Source organism: Drosophila montana, unplaced genomic scaffold (genome assembly GCF_035044405.1).
Source record: "Drosophila montana isolate Dmon_TW-CO22-7 unplaced genomic scaffold, ASM3504440v1 contig_1000_1, whole genome shotgun sequence".
In the NCBI taxonomy this organism is placed as follows: Eukaryota; Metazoa; Arthropoda; class Insecta; order Diptera; family Drosophilidae; genus Drosophila; species Drosophila montana.
Genome location: NW_026995998.1, coordinates 29,150 through 43,647, shown reverse-complemented (window position 1 = coordinate 43,647; position 14,498 = coordinate 29,150). Strand labels below are relative to the sequence as shown.

The window sequence follows — 14,498 nt, the reverse complement described above, 5'->3', positions numbered from 1 at the left end:
AACCAAAAGTGGTAGCTGCGCCCAACTAATATCACAGGAAAAGCATGTCAGAGCAGCGTAAACCTTCCTCCAAGAAGTCTAAACGGCAGAGGCCAGAGCTGAATAAGTGGCCAACTCAAGGCAACCAGGCTGGTCGAAAATGTAGTGAACTGGTCAGCACCTGGGTCGATGCATTGAGTTTGAGATTCTGGATGAGCTAGTTTAAAAGGAAGAAGTTCTTTGTTAATAGTCACGATAAAACTCTTGCGAACAATATCAAAAACTTTAAAAACCGTCTTTGCATCTCGAGTCTATTTACATCTACAATCACAGATGGTCTCCAAATATGAGAGTCGTAATCTCATATTGACCAAACAAAAGCCGAATATAAAGACAGTCTCGTGAACGAATCTTTAAACTGGGTAGAGTCTGGGTGCGTCTAACAAACTCAAACACATAAAGTATTACGCATAATAAAGTTGATATTCCGACCGAATATGAACTTAGAACCGAAAATTACTTCTAAAGCTTCAGATTTACAAATAAGCTCTTCTCCATTAATAGAGTACGATAAAAGAAGGGCATATAAACTTTTGCTGAATGTGATATGATAGCATTAAATTAACTGGTAACTGGTTATGTTTACACTATTCAGACAAATTATTTGTCATTCTGCAAAACCATCATGTTGAGACGAAATGCAACATTAAATTAATATATTAAGATCGTCGACAAAGTGTTATTAATGCGTTCGCGATAATAACGATCAGGTAGATATGAACTTAAGCAGCTTAATAAAGAAGAATGAAACCCCAGCCTAAACAATTTTCTAACAAGAACGAAACGACAATCGTAGCCTTTAGAAAAGTCAGTACAGACTGCACAAATCTGACATCGACTTGAACTCTGGATGCAAAAATTGTAAAAATTACCATTCTGAAAAATAAACGTGAGTTCCAATATTTTAAAAATACCAAAAACCATCGAAATTCGGCTAAGGAGAATAGTTAAGGGTTCTAGCGTCTTCATAATAATCTTCGTCTAAAAATATATTGTTTCCTTCATTTAAAATGTTAGAAATAGAGCTATGGGAAAACATTGTCAACGAAATCATAACATTGCTGAAAGCTCGAGCTAAAATACTTGGCAAAGAGATGCGCTATTCCAAAATCAGAATTGGCTATCAGCGACCCAAATGACCGCAAAGAAGAGGTTGTTCTTATCGACGTTCATCCAGAACTTCTTCTGCATGTCATAATCCTGAATATTTAACATATACTTGTTGTAGAGAAATTATTTTAAAAATTAAACTCACGCTCATCTTCAGATTATCGTTCACAGTCAAAACATTCGAATTTGTTGCGCATATTTTTAATTTTTTTAAACCCTTTGTGTGCCAAACCACATGAGACATAATCTGTAGGCCATTGAAAAGAGGTCCAAATTGATATGCGAAGAGATTCTTTGCCAATTGAGATAAGAGAAACAGTTATTATTAATGTTGCAGTCAGTAAAAAGTACAAATGAGGAATGGAAGAGGATGTAAAATAAAACATAAAAAGTGCAAAATAACAACAAAAAATGTCTTCACCGTTTCTTTTAAATACCTTGGAGTAAAGATTTTAAGGCAGCAAGCAGGCTCATCCGGCTGAGTCTAATGAGAAAAAGTCGGTTGTATATACGCTGTTACAAGTAGAGCCAACAGCATATATACACATAACACTGCATAAAACCATATAGTATGTTAATAAAACTCGTAAATGGGTGAATTATATCCTATCAAAGCTCTCGGCTAGATCACTCTGTCTTAAAACCTTGTTTATTTTTTTTGTGCCTTTAATAATCGTTTTTGTCTACAATAATAGGTACATGCGTCCAAAGGATGTATATGTCCATGCCGACATTCAAGGGGCATCGAGTGTAATAATTCGTAATGCTACTGGAGGAGATATTCCACCCAAAACATTATTAGAAGCTGGTACTATGGCGATTTCGTACAGTGTTGCGTGGGATGCAAAGGTTGTGACAAATTCATATTGGGTTTATAGCGATCAAGTTAGTAAAACTGCGCCGACAGGTGAATATTTAGGCACAGGTAGTTTTATGATTCGCGGAAAAAAAAATTTTTTACCATCTTGTCATCTGATAATGGGCCTAAGCATACTTTTTAAACTTGAAGATAGCTTCATACAACGCCATGTAGGAGAACGGAAAATTCGAAGTACAGAAGATGCCATTGATCAAGATAAAGTTAAACAACCAGAAATTACGTATGCAGATCCTAATCAAATAGCCGAGCTTAACGATGCAAACAGCGACTGCGCAGTAAATGTTTTTCCAAACATTGAAGTAAAGGTTGAACATGATACTGGCCGAATAACAATTAAAACTGAGTTATTAGGTGAAGTATTAAAAACTAACATTATTGAATCACAACATGATAACCCAATAAATGAAGAAGATGCAGTCATTATAAAAGCAGCACCATCCCGCAAGAAGAATCAACAAACAAAAAAACGAAAAGGATGCAAAGGGCACTTAGACAAAGCAGATCTTGACAGACTTCAAAATAACTCGCCAGAAATTGCACCCATTCATTCTTCCAAAGTAAAACGAGGCCAAAAGGGAAAATTAAAAAAGATGAAACTGAAATATAAAGATCAAGATGATGAGGAACGTGAAATACGAATGATGATTCTTAACTCTTCAGGAAAGGACAAATTGAAAATTAATAATGGCAAAAATGAAGAGAAACCTAACATTTTAAAAAAAACAGCTCCAGTAGAAAAATTTGTAACCGCCATCCCCAAAAACCAAATTGAAATTGAAGAAAACGACGAGTGTCCGGTTACCACTGACGCCGATTTGTTAGATAGCCTCACTGGTGTGCCGTTTGATGATGACGAGCTGTTATTCGCTATTCCAGTTGTAGCTCCGTACCAAGCATTGCAACAGTATAAGTAAGTACAGCATCAGAAACAAAAGATAATTCTTTTGGTCATTTTTTCAACAAAGTTTTCGTCTATGGTTCAACCCGTTCTTATACCCTTGCAGAGGGTATTATAATTAAATCGTTAAATGTGTAACGCATAGAAGGAAGCATCTCCGACCCCATAAAGTATATATATTCTTGATCAGTATCAACAGCCGAGTCGATATAGCCATGTCCGTCTGTCCGGCTGTCCGTCTGTCTGTTTCTATGCGAACTAGTCTCTCAGTTTTAAAGCTATCTTTATGAAACTTTGCAGAAGTCCCTCTTTCTGCTGCACGCAGTTCATATGTCAAAACCAGCTGGATCGGACCACTATATCATATAGCTGCCATAGGAACGATCGGTCGAAAAGTAGGTTCTTGTATGAAGATATTTCAAGATATTTTAACCATACTCGGCATTAACTTTTTTCACTGTGCTTCTTAGATACGGGCAAAGCATTATGAGTATTATGAAAAAGTTGGGTCTGCAAAGGTATTAAATTTGCGGAGTGCGGAAAATAGACCTTCTTTCTCGTTATTTTTTTTATACAATTTTTTTGATATTAAAACTTGTCGTGGATGGCTCCAAACCCACTATAACTAGTCTTAAAAATATCAAGTAAATGAAACAGAAATCATCATAAATAAAATACCAATAGCAACAACAGCCGAAATTATGAAGATGTTGCCTTTTTTGGAATATGCTCATATTCGATGACACAATACGATCAAATATAGAATTTTATATTAAAAAGTAAATTCATATTGGTAAACCGCTTGGCAGTTAGTTTGAAGGGCACGCATTTTCTGCATGTACACATATATACGTGTTTTTCAAATATTAAATAAATTATGGAATTTTCCTTTATTAGTAGTGCTGCTTAAGAACTAATTTACAATGCTAAGTACAAATTATATTAACGCTTAAACTCCGCTGCTGCTGTTGTCGCCGCTGCCGCTGTTGTTGCTGTTTGTCGCTGTCGCTTCTGTAACCTTTGTTGTTGTCGTTGTTTGCATGCATTGGGGCCGTGATAACATGGGCGCGTGTGCATGGTTTTTTGGTCAACTTCGTCTTTAACTCCTCCCCCTTTAAACGCATACGTCCTCGGATGCGACGTAAAAGCGTTTTTGATTTGTAACTACGCTCACTTCTGCAGCTGGTTGTGCTTCCACAACTTCTCTGATTATCTGCTGTGTTTTAGCGAAGATCTTTCGTCTCATTGAGTACGCGATGATTCCGATCATCAACATAAACAATATTCCAGATAGCGTGAAATTGATTGTTGTTGTAACGTTGTTGTAGCTCTTCAGGGTTTCGAGCTTCAAGGTGTTGTTGATGTTAACCTCCTTTAGCATCTGCAATGAGAGTACCTCGTCGACTCTGTTTTTTGCTACAATTATTTGAAATAGGGGGGGGGGGGGGGGTGGCTTCTGCGAAGACTACCTCTTTTGCTTCATGCACCTCATCTTCTATGGCAACGTTCGAGTTTTGGAACTGGATTACAAATGTTCCTCTGAGTTCCATTTCTTCTTTGTCGATTCTCAGCTTTTCGTCGAAGTCGTTGAGTAGTATTGTTCCGCTGAAGAGTTCTTCATAATGCGGTAGATGTTGGCTATTGATCGTTTTGCAATTCGGAGCTTGGCTTTTCAGAAGTGGGGTTATGCATGTATCGTTACTTAAGTCTATTAGATTATTCTTATTACATATGGTTTTATCGTTATGAGATTCGCAAGAGTCTTTTATTGCATATGTTATTTAGCCACATTTCACAGTGTTTTCGTATTTTATTTCGTTTATTGTATTAAGTTTTTGAATGGGCTTTAATAATATAGCAGTACATATTTCGTTTGCAATTAAAGGTATATTAATTATGTATAGCAGGCTTTTGCCATTTGTTGCTATCTTTATTTGAACAAATTCTAATAGTTCTTCTGCATTTAAGAACATAACTTTTTCTCTTTCTAAAATTGTTTCTATTGTTTTGACTTCTAATCCAATATTATTGAGTTTATTGTATTAGTTTTTGCCCAATCTATGGCATGAACTATATTTGTTAGATCGACTTTAAAAACTTGAATCTTGAATTTAAGTAGCGAAATTTTTTCTTAAAGTTTTTATTTTCTTTAGCTATTTTAATTATCTCATTCGTGACTCCGCTTATGTCGTTAATTTTATTCTGCAATATTTTATTTATAACAACTTGTTTGTTGTTGTTTTCTAACTGCTCATTCATCTTAGTTACTAATATTTCTATGGCTGTTTTGGACTGCGGCTGAACCCATTTTTATTGGGATTAGCTGTGTGTCAGTAGTCTAGGATTGTTGACAACCCAAGGCATGTTGGTAGGAATAACCTGTAACGTAATATTAGGTTTTTATATTATTTTTATAGACTTTTCTGCCGGTTTTCGTGGTAATAATAGTGTTCCCGTTTTCTGCTACTATTTCTTTTCTGTATTTGGGTGTGAGTTTTGAACCTAGTCTTTTGTCTATTTTTACGCAAATGGTATATCCAATGTTATAGTTCTTTAATTGTTTCTTTTTCATATTGTGGTAATTAAGATCTTTTTCTTGTTTCTTTATGATTTTTTCTGTTATCTGCTGCCTTTGTAATTCTATTTGTTGGGGATCAATTATGTTTTGATTGCCAAAAAATATATCTATTAGTTTTCCTTTTACTGTGGAGTGTACTGATTGATTATACAGTTGCACTGTTTCGAAGATTAGGTCTTTGAAATTTACGATAGCCTCGTCTTTTTTTATACAACTCATGATTTCGATTAATGTTGAATGAAATCGCTCAGCCTGATCGTTACTGGTAGATGTATATGGCGGCGTCGTATATACTGTTGTCTCTAGCTGGTCTGGCAGCAGAAATTTAATAGATGACGCGTTCAGATCTTTTTCGTTATCCATGACAACTAATTTCGACCGAATGCTATCATGATTTCGCGTAAGGGGTGTTTTAAATCTTCAGCTGCCTTTGATTTAAGTGTTTTAGCTTGAGCATATTTTGAATATTTGTCGATGGCAGTGAGTGCTAGATTCTTCTGAGTTATGAACAAGTCGATATGGATTATCTGACCTGGGTACGAAGGTATTGGTGTTGTTTGGATTTCTCCACATGGTGGTCGTCTATCGTATTTGGTTTCTTTGCATGTTTCGCAATCTTTTGCAAATGCTTCTGTTTTCTTTTTAATATGCGGGAAAAAGAATCTACTTAAAATCTGTATCTTGTTTTCTATGGGGTTCCTAAGTGCTCTGGTGTGTTCTTTCGTCAAAATATTGTTCTATTCGTTTTCGTTCCCTTAGAACGTCTACAACTTGTTTTTGCGTATAGCGGACCTTATAAGAGCTGAAGTGTAAAGGGAATATATTTTGTATCTTACCCATAACCGCTTCTGATTTTGGGTCAAGTCGTTTCTTTAAAATTTGTATTCGATTTTTTTCTGAATAATGGTTTTGCCAAATTATATTTCTATGGTAAGATGGAAAAGGTATACTAAACTCGTATGATTGTTCGTTTGAGGTCCATAAAAAACTTGGTTCTTAAATACGTTGATTGGTACTTCCATAACAGGTATAAGGTTGCGCGAGGAATTCTCGTCACTGTGCACAGTGGCACTCGTGCTATTTATTTGTTGATCTATATTATTCCTAGACAACGCATCTGCTACTACATTAGATATTCCTGGTTTATACCTGAGCTCGTGGTTGAACTCCTCGAGGTAACTCTTCCACCTCTTGAGTTTACCATTATGATTTTTGTTACTATGAGCAAAGTTCAAGGCTGGTGGTCAGCAACTATGACTACTTTAACGGTACCGTATAGGTACATCCGCAAGCTCTGGAGGGCCCAAAATATGGCCAGCATTTCTTTTTCGTTTGCGGCATAATTTTCTTCGGCTTTCGAGCGAGTGCGCGACATGAAAGTAATCGGTCTGCCGTTCTGCTCGAGCACTGCCCCAATAGCGAAGTTCGAAGCATCGGTTGTCAATTGCAATTCTTTAGCAAAGTCGGGGTATGCCAGTATCACGTCTTTGGAGGCTAGTGTTCGTTTAATCTTGTCAAACGAGTCTAACGCTTCATTATCCAGAGTGAATTTATTCTATCTGAAATGTTCTTTGAAGATCTACCATTTTCTCCCCTGAGAAGGATAGTAAGGGGCTTTGCTAGTTTGGCGTAGTCCCGTATGAACCTGCGATAATAGCTCGATAAGCCCAGAAAAGATCGTAAGTCTTTCAGAGTTTTAGGTACAGGGAATGCCTCGATGACTTTCACTTTCTCGACGTTGGTTTTAATGCCATTTTTCGAAATAGTGAAGCCCAAGAAATCGACTTCTGTCTTAAAGAATTTGCATTTATCGATTTGGATTTTCTTAAAGGTTTGTAAGGTTGTGCAAATCATTTCCAGATGTTTAGCATGTTCATTCTCGGATTGACTAAAGACGATAATATCATCAATGTAAACGTAGCATATCTTGCCTACGCGATCCCTTAAAATGTCATCTAGAGCTCTTTGAAATATGGAAGGGGAGTTCTTTAGACCGAAGGGCAGTCTAGTGAATTCGAATTTCCCCCCGTTCACGGTGAAAGCCGTTTTCTCAATATCCCTTTAAATCCCTTTAAACCGCTCTTTAAATCGATGACTGAGAAATACTTATTTTCGCCCAATTGTGCGATTATTTCTCCGATTTCGTGTGTTGGGTATCGATCTGAAACAGTTACGACATTCAATTTTCTATAATCGATAACCATTCTGTACTTTTTTTCCCCAAAGGCATCAATCTTTTTTGGTACTACCCATATGGTTGCTTTGTATGGTGACCGTGAAGGTCTGATGATTCCGTCTCTCAGCAAATTCTGATCTTTTTTTTTATTTCTGCTTTTAATGATGCGGTTTACAATATACTGGAGTATCCCATGTAGTTCTTATTTCACCCTCTACCTTAGTAGTATATGTAAGTTTCATGTCAGGGTCGGAGAATACTTCCGCAATGGGTTTCCGTCAGTTGATCGATATATTGTTTCTGAGTTTCGGACATGTGATCTGTTCTTATTCTTATATTTTTAACTGCCTGTGTCTCTAGTTGTTTAATGTTAATTCTGTAATTTCCGTTTATAATTAGTATGTCTATGACAGAGTTCAGCTGTTTTAAGGTATCATTACCCAGAATGCCATGGAAAGTTTAGCGCGTTGGTAAAAGGAAGAATTTAAAGGGAAGGTCTTTTAAACCAAAAAGTTTAAGACGAGTATGATGGGTAACTTTCGTTTGCCCACCAACGGAATTGGCGAAAAAGGGTTGTTCGTTGAGTTTGGGGTTCTGAACTAACTCGGACTGAATATAGTTTTGATTGGATCCTCTGTCAATTAAAAATCTAAATGTCATGCCGTTCCCCGCTTTGCACTGAAAGTATGGTAACGAGGAACTATTTAGTCTAAAAAATAGACATCTGAGGCATCTGCCGCTAGGCAGACTAGGTAGTTCTGCAACCCCCTCTTGTTCTATAGTTTCGTAATATCCCTGTTCGTCCACACCGATGGGATAAGGTGATTTTACCTCACTCCCGTCTGCCGTTGGCTCCATATTGCCGGTAGCAATGTGAAATTGCCTTTGGTATTTCTGAGGGGGTCCTGTGTAGGCTGCGGCAGGTGGTCGTTTTCCTGCTAGATAATTATTCTGAGGCTTGTTCATATAATTTATATGTTTGGACCTAATAGATGGATTAATTTCCATGGGAATCGGTCGGGGTTCGGGTGTTTGAGCCTGTGGGCGCGGTGGCGCCGCGAAGTTCTGCCTATAAGGTGCGGCCTGTTGTGGTGCACCATATTGTTGCTGTATGGGATGGGGTACCTGATATTGGTACATTGGAGCAGGCCATGTGCCTTGTGGTTGGTTGTTTGCGTTCGATCGGACTTGCGGTTTATAGTACAACCTGGGGTCGAAGTTCTTTGCTTGACCAACCATGTTATTGAACACTGGTCTTTGCCCTTGTTGTCTTCTTACTATTTGATTTGGGACTTGTTTAGGTGGTAAGGGTGAAACCTGCTGTTTAAATTTCGGAATGAATGCGTTCCTATTCTCCTGATTTTCTACTAATCCACACAGATGAAGTGCGTGGCTCAAGTCTCTCGGTTCTTTAATAGCTAATAAGCGAGGTAAATCGCCATTAAGCCCACGTACAAAGGTATCCAAGGCTTTATCCCGATAATTTTTGGTTAAAGCTCTCACGGTTTCCGCTGATTCTTCTTGAGAGCTAATTTGGTTGAGTATCAGTGACAGCTGGTGGTAGATTGCCTGATAGAACTCATATATGGTCTTTCGACCTTGTACCAAGGAGAACTTTTGATATTCGAGCGTTTTCAGATCTCTCTTGTCAGCGTAGTGCGACGTCAGACACCTGGATATTGCCCTCCAGTTCATGGGAGTGTTATATGATTCTAGTACTACGTCGACTTCTTCGACTATTTTGTTTCCTATAGCTAGAGTAACTAAGTAGTATTTGTAAGTGCCCTCTTGGCCTTCGTATAAACTCATTCTGCGATCTACATTTTTTTCCAGGAGCTAAATATAGTTCTATCCCCGGAGAATTCCCTAATTAATCGCGTTATCTCTTGGACTTTCTCGTGTTTGCTTTCAGGTCCTGGCCTTGCGATTGGTATATCGGACAACATATCTACCCCGTCGGGGTTGTCCATAGCTTGTCTTATCAGATCTCCTCCCTCGAGAGTCTCTCGAATTAGACCTACTATAACATCCCTAAGTTCTGGGCTAGCAACAGGTGTGCTGCTAGCTGGTTGCTCGGCCCTCGCAGCATTGCTACGTGGTGGCTGGCGGTGGGACGCCAATTCGTCTTGCATCGTGTTCGGTTTTTAGTGTTTTAATGCGGACCACACAAACAATTCTTTACGGACCACTTATAGGGTATACTTCTGTGTATTAGTTTTTATGTAGTGTGATTGATCAATATACATTTTATCTTTAATTTATTTTCTACTGAGATTGAGATATTTAACATAGTAACGCAAAAAATGTAAAATGTGTATACAATACTTAATTTAAAAGAGGGGTAAAATGTTAGAGTTATTTTCACCGATTTTGAAAAAAGGAGTTCGAATTAAATAGTTATTTAAAATCTCTAAAGTTTTCCGTAAAATTTAAATTGTATCCTTAAATGTAATATGTTCACTTATATTATATTATTGTTAAATTTATCTAAAATTCTTTCAAAGTGATTTATTAAATTTTTTCCTTAGAGATATTTTTTTTTCGTTATTCGATGTAATATGTTCACTTTTATGTTATTTTAGGTTTTAAAAACTTTTTTGCTTGTTTCTTTCTTTTTTTAAATATTCATTTCACTTAAATTATACGCTTACATTATAATTAACATTCGGGCGAATCTCCTACGATGGTCCTTCAGAGTTGATCCTTTTTGTCCTGCGACAACGGCAGTATAGCAGGTGACTGGGGCTCCTTAGTGACACTTTAAACGTGGTTCTCTGCGGACGGATACAATAGAGAGTCGGCATTACGACCGGTGATAATTTAGTTAAACGCGGTAAAGACTATTGTTGTCTTTACTGAATCGCACTCGCGTTGTGGCTCGCTTCGAGGCACCTTATCGAATCAATTTAATAATTCTACGCGGCGTAGCTGTTAGCTTTGTTGTTCTCGTCGTTTCCGTTGTAGCTTAGCTAAGGTGTCCTGTTTCATGGTGCGCTCCCATGAATGGGCTGTTTTGTGGAATCCGCCGACGCAGCGCACGTGGCAAAGGTGCATGCATTGGGGCCGTGATAACATGGGCGCGTGTGCATGCTTTTTTGGTCAACTTCGTCTTTAACTAATATAACTCATTGCTTTCTAAAATTCTAAATGCTAGTATGGCTCAAACTCTCAAAGAGCGGCGTAACTTTTTATACCCTGAACCCATTAAAAATGGGTAAGAAGGGTATAATGTTTTTGTGCAGATGTATGTAACAGGCAGAAGGAAGCATCTCCGACCCCATAAAGTATATATATTCTTGATCAGCATCAATAGCCGAGTCGATCTAGCCATGTCCTTCTGTCTGTCGGTCCGTCTGTCCGTATGTATGAACGCAACGATCTACGAACCTATAAGAGCTAGAGACATTGAAATTTTAACTGTAGGTCCTCCTGGTGCCCGCGCAGATCGAGTTTGTTTCCGATATTCGATAACTTGCCCGGGTTATAAGTAATCGATAAAAATCGATATCGAAATACTGTTTTTTGAGCAATTTCGGCAAATAATATGAGCTAGAGTCACCAAACTTGACATGTAGCTTCTAGAATAGTATATATATAAAGTATCTTTCATTTTATTCTTATCGCCACCTCCTCGCTTCCACGACAAAGTTGTAAATCAAGTTAATTATCCAACTTGTATTGCCCATCAATTTAAGCCACAATTTATATGCAATTGACTTTTTGAGAATACACAAATATTCTATATTCTATTTTACAATAAGATGTACTGTCGAAAATTTCATTAAGATCGGTTAAGAAACACAAGAGTTATGTGCGCACGTGTTAGCAGCAGCTATCGCAAATTCCAAGAATTTCTGTATACATGTGCACACAAACATTCATGCGTACTTTGAATTCTATCAACACCATTGGAATTGCGATTGTATGTATTTTCGTTGCTGCTATTTTAATTGGTTTTTTTCTCATTAAAACTCATATATTGGTGTGGCTCTTGAGTAGAGGCGGCGGCAAGTGGTGCGGTTAGTTTCAAGTTCGAACCCTGCCAAGGGAGCATTTTATTTTTTTATTTTAATTTTTCTTTATTACTACTAAAGCAAACGAGCGCGTAGCGCGAGCTGCATTGGTGTTGGAAAAGAGGGTACAGGGTATCCCCTAGTCGGGAGCTCCCGACTAGAACCTCTTACTTGTTTTTTATAAATTATGTTTTTAAATATGTTATTATAATTTTCATTAAATAGGTAAACATGTAAAAAAAATGCGTTTTTTTTAGCAATATCATGATAATATCATCGCGTTGTACGACCTGTTTCTGATTGGTGCTTATGTATATGTAGTATGTCTGAATGTGTATTTGGTAATGTATATAAATGCGAATGTATTTTCATTAAATTCATATTAATGTGAATCGTACGTTTAAGTAATCGATGTTCATTTCCTAATACCATAAAACCTGTGTAAAATTATGAGTAAGTTGGTGAATGTAATTGGTAGTAAGTTTGGAAGTGTGTTAAGAGAATAATCTCTTTGTCGTTCTTGGATGTTGCTGGCCACCAGACGAGTGATCCGTTCATGAGAATAATACGGCTGTGTAAAGCGATAATATGATGTTAGGGTGTCTTTGCCAAAGAGTTTTCTGGTAGAGTAGTGCATGCTTTAAGTATTTCCTCCTATAATTATATATCTTCTAGTTAAGTCTTCAGTCCAATGTCGCTTCGATATATTTCAGACGCTAGGTGGGATTCCTATTCGAAAAAAGCATTTACGGTCATTACATTGCCTATTATGTCTGGAAAAAGACCTGAAAGTTCTAGAATGTCGTTTTTAGCAGCCAGAGTAGAGATGGCAGTACTGAGATTTTCCTTTATTCATGGATTATAATCGGTCTTGTCCCGAGCATAGGGGTGGTTTTTATTCTTCTACTTGTGAGTTGTTGTGTTTATTTGTTATCCATTCAATGTCTATTTCTTTTTATATACGAAAAGATTTATGTCTATTTTAGAACATACCACATCTTCTGGCTCCTCTGTCGCAGTATTATGTGCTGCGTTTCTTTAGAGTGCATTCAAGAAAAGTATGTAATCACTAGCAGCTCTACAGATTGTTTCAATGAACTTAGCTACTTTGTGTTTTTACGTTGTATGTTTTCCCAATAGGTCGTCCAAAATAGTATATTTTCTTTATTTACTGTCTTAAGGAATTTTTCCAGTCTTTTAAGGTAAGTGAGTTCGCTGTTCTACCGTGATGAGTATGCTATCCGTAATTGTGAGTGGTAAATTAAGGTTTTAAATTGGACAAGATCGCGCCTAGTCGTCGATGAAGAGGTCCATCAAAAGCTTGTTGACGTACTCTAGCTCTTCTTGAAGCTCATCTTGCTGGTACCGAAAGACTTTGGACTTTATAAAGCCGTAACTAACCTTGTTGGTAGAGGCCTCTAGTTATGGGATGGAATGCTCATTGGTCACAAGCAAGGTTAACTTGACTCTTGACAATTTTCGTCTTAGAAAACGCCCAGTCGTTCATCTGGATTTCTGTGCTTATTATACACAATTACAAGACTTCATCGATGTCTTTTATTTCATAAAAACCGCTTTACTCGATCAGTCGACTATGGCATCCCCTATAACAACGGCTGTCTTGAACAGTGGGCTTCTTATATACTTTGGCTGGGGTCTTGATAGTGGTATTAAAAAATGGAATTAGTGATTAGAGGGACACTGGGATGTTGCCGATCTAATTAGGCGTACACTGTAAGCTTTATCATATAGTGGAATCCATATAAGAGTCCAATTGTTATTTATATCACGAACATATTTGAAATTGCATTACTTTATTGTTCTGGTTGTTGTTTAAAGAATCAAAAACTATTTAGAAATTTCAGAATTTTGTGTCAATTTAAATTTTTTAAGTAATCTTTCAAACTTTTTTACAGGTTCAAAGTGAAGCTTACACCTGGTACCGGAAAACGTGGGAAAGCGGCTAAATTAGCACTTAGTATTTTTTCAAAAGACAAAGCCTGTAATAGCCGAGAAAAAGATTTGCTGAAGAGTATTAAAGATGAAGCTCTTGCACGAAACATCCCAGGAAAAGTAAAAATTTCTGCACCTTTGTTACAAAAGTTACGAAAGTAAATATTGATGACAAGAAATAATAATCCCTTATTCGAAATTATAAGTAACCTATATACTTATAAAAAATAATAAAAAAAATAATGTATATAACATTATAATTGTTTGCATTTTGACGAAAATACTAGTGTTAACGGAATAAAACGAAATAAAAGCTTATGAGTCAATTTTTCCGCATGCAAAATGGCATACATATGTCATATAATTATTAAAATTGAATTTATGTTTAGATTAGTGATTGGTTCGGGACGGATGGCTGGATGGAAAAGGAAAGGAAATCCGGAAAATTCTGAGGTTTGCTGTGGGGAACTATTTTGCTTAAAATAAAAAAATATTGTTGCTACCAATAAAAACAAACTTATTTACGAATATTTAATTTTTTTAATTAGTACAAATAAATACAAGGTAGCACAAACGTACGCCCAAAACAAAAATGTATTTTGCCAGTAGAACAATTTACACAAGCTCAAAGTGGTGATGCACAAATACAAACGTAAGGATGCGTGCATGCTCGACCGTCTGGTCTGTTTTATTTTAGAATTGTTATGAGTCGAAGATTAATTACCCTTGCAGAAGTACGTCTTATAGGTTTTTTTATTTTAAGCAAAACAAGTCCCCACAGCAAGCAATAAAATTAAAATAAAAAATATAATTATTCCATTTATGCTTTTATTAAATAAAAATAAATCAGA

At 36.8% G+C, this 14,498-nt stretch overlaps 1 protein-coding gene across 4 annotated transcripts in view; it reads left to right on the top strand.

Annotated features, from left to right (window-relative positions):
• Positions 1–14,175, top strand: part of Clbn (Nuclear export mediator factor NEMF homolog Clbn) — a 29,492-nt gene extending 15,317 nt beyond the window's left edge. For 2 of the 4 annotated variants that reach the window (XM_064682765.1, XM_064690366.1), the window contains exons 5-6: positions 1,845–2,939; positions 13,611–14,175. In XM_064682765.1, the coding sequence (XP_064538835.1) occupies positions 1,845–2,939; positions 13,611–13,809 (1,294 nt within the window). In that variant the 3' untranslated portion in view covers positions 13,810–14,175. Of the gene's footprint in view, positions 1–1,844; positions 2,940–9,593; positions 10,168–13,610 lie in introns of those variants that run through there. The other 2 variants (XM_064698120.1, XM_064700160.1) reach the window with 2 other exon arrangements.
• Positions 14,176–14,498: the final 323 nt, after the last annotated feature.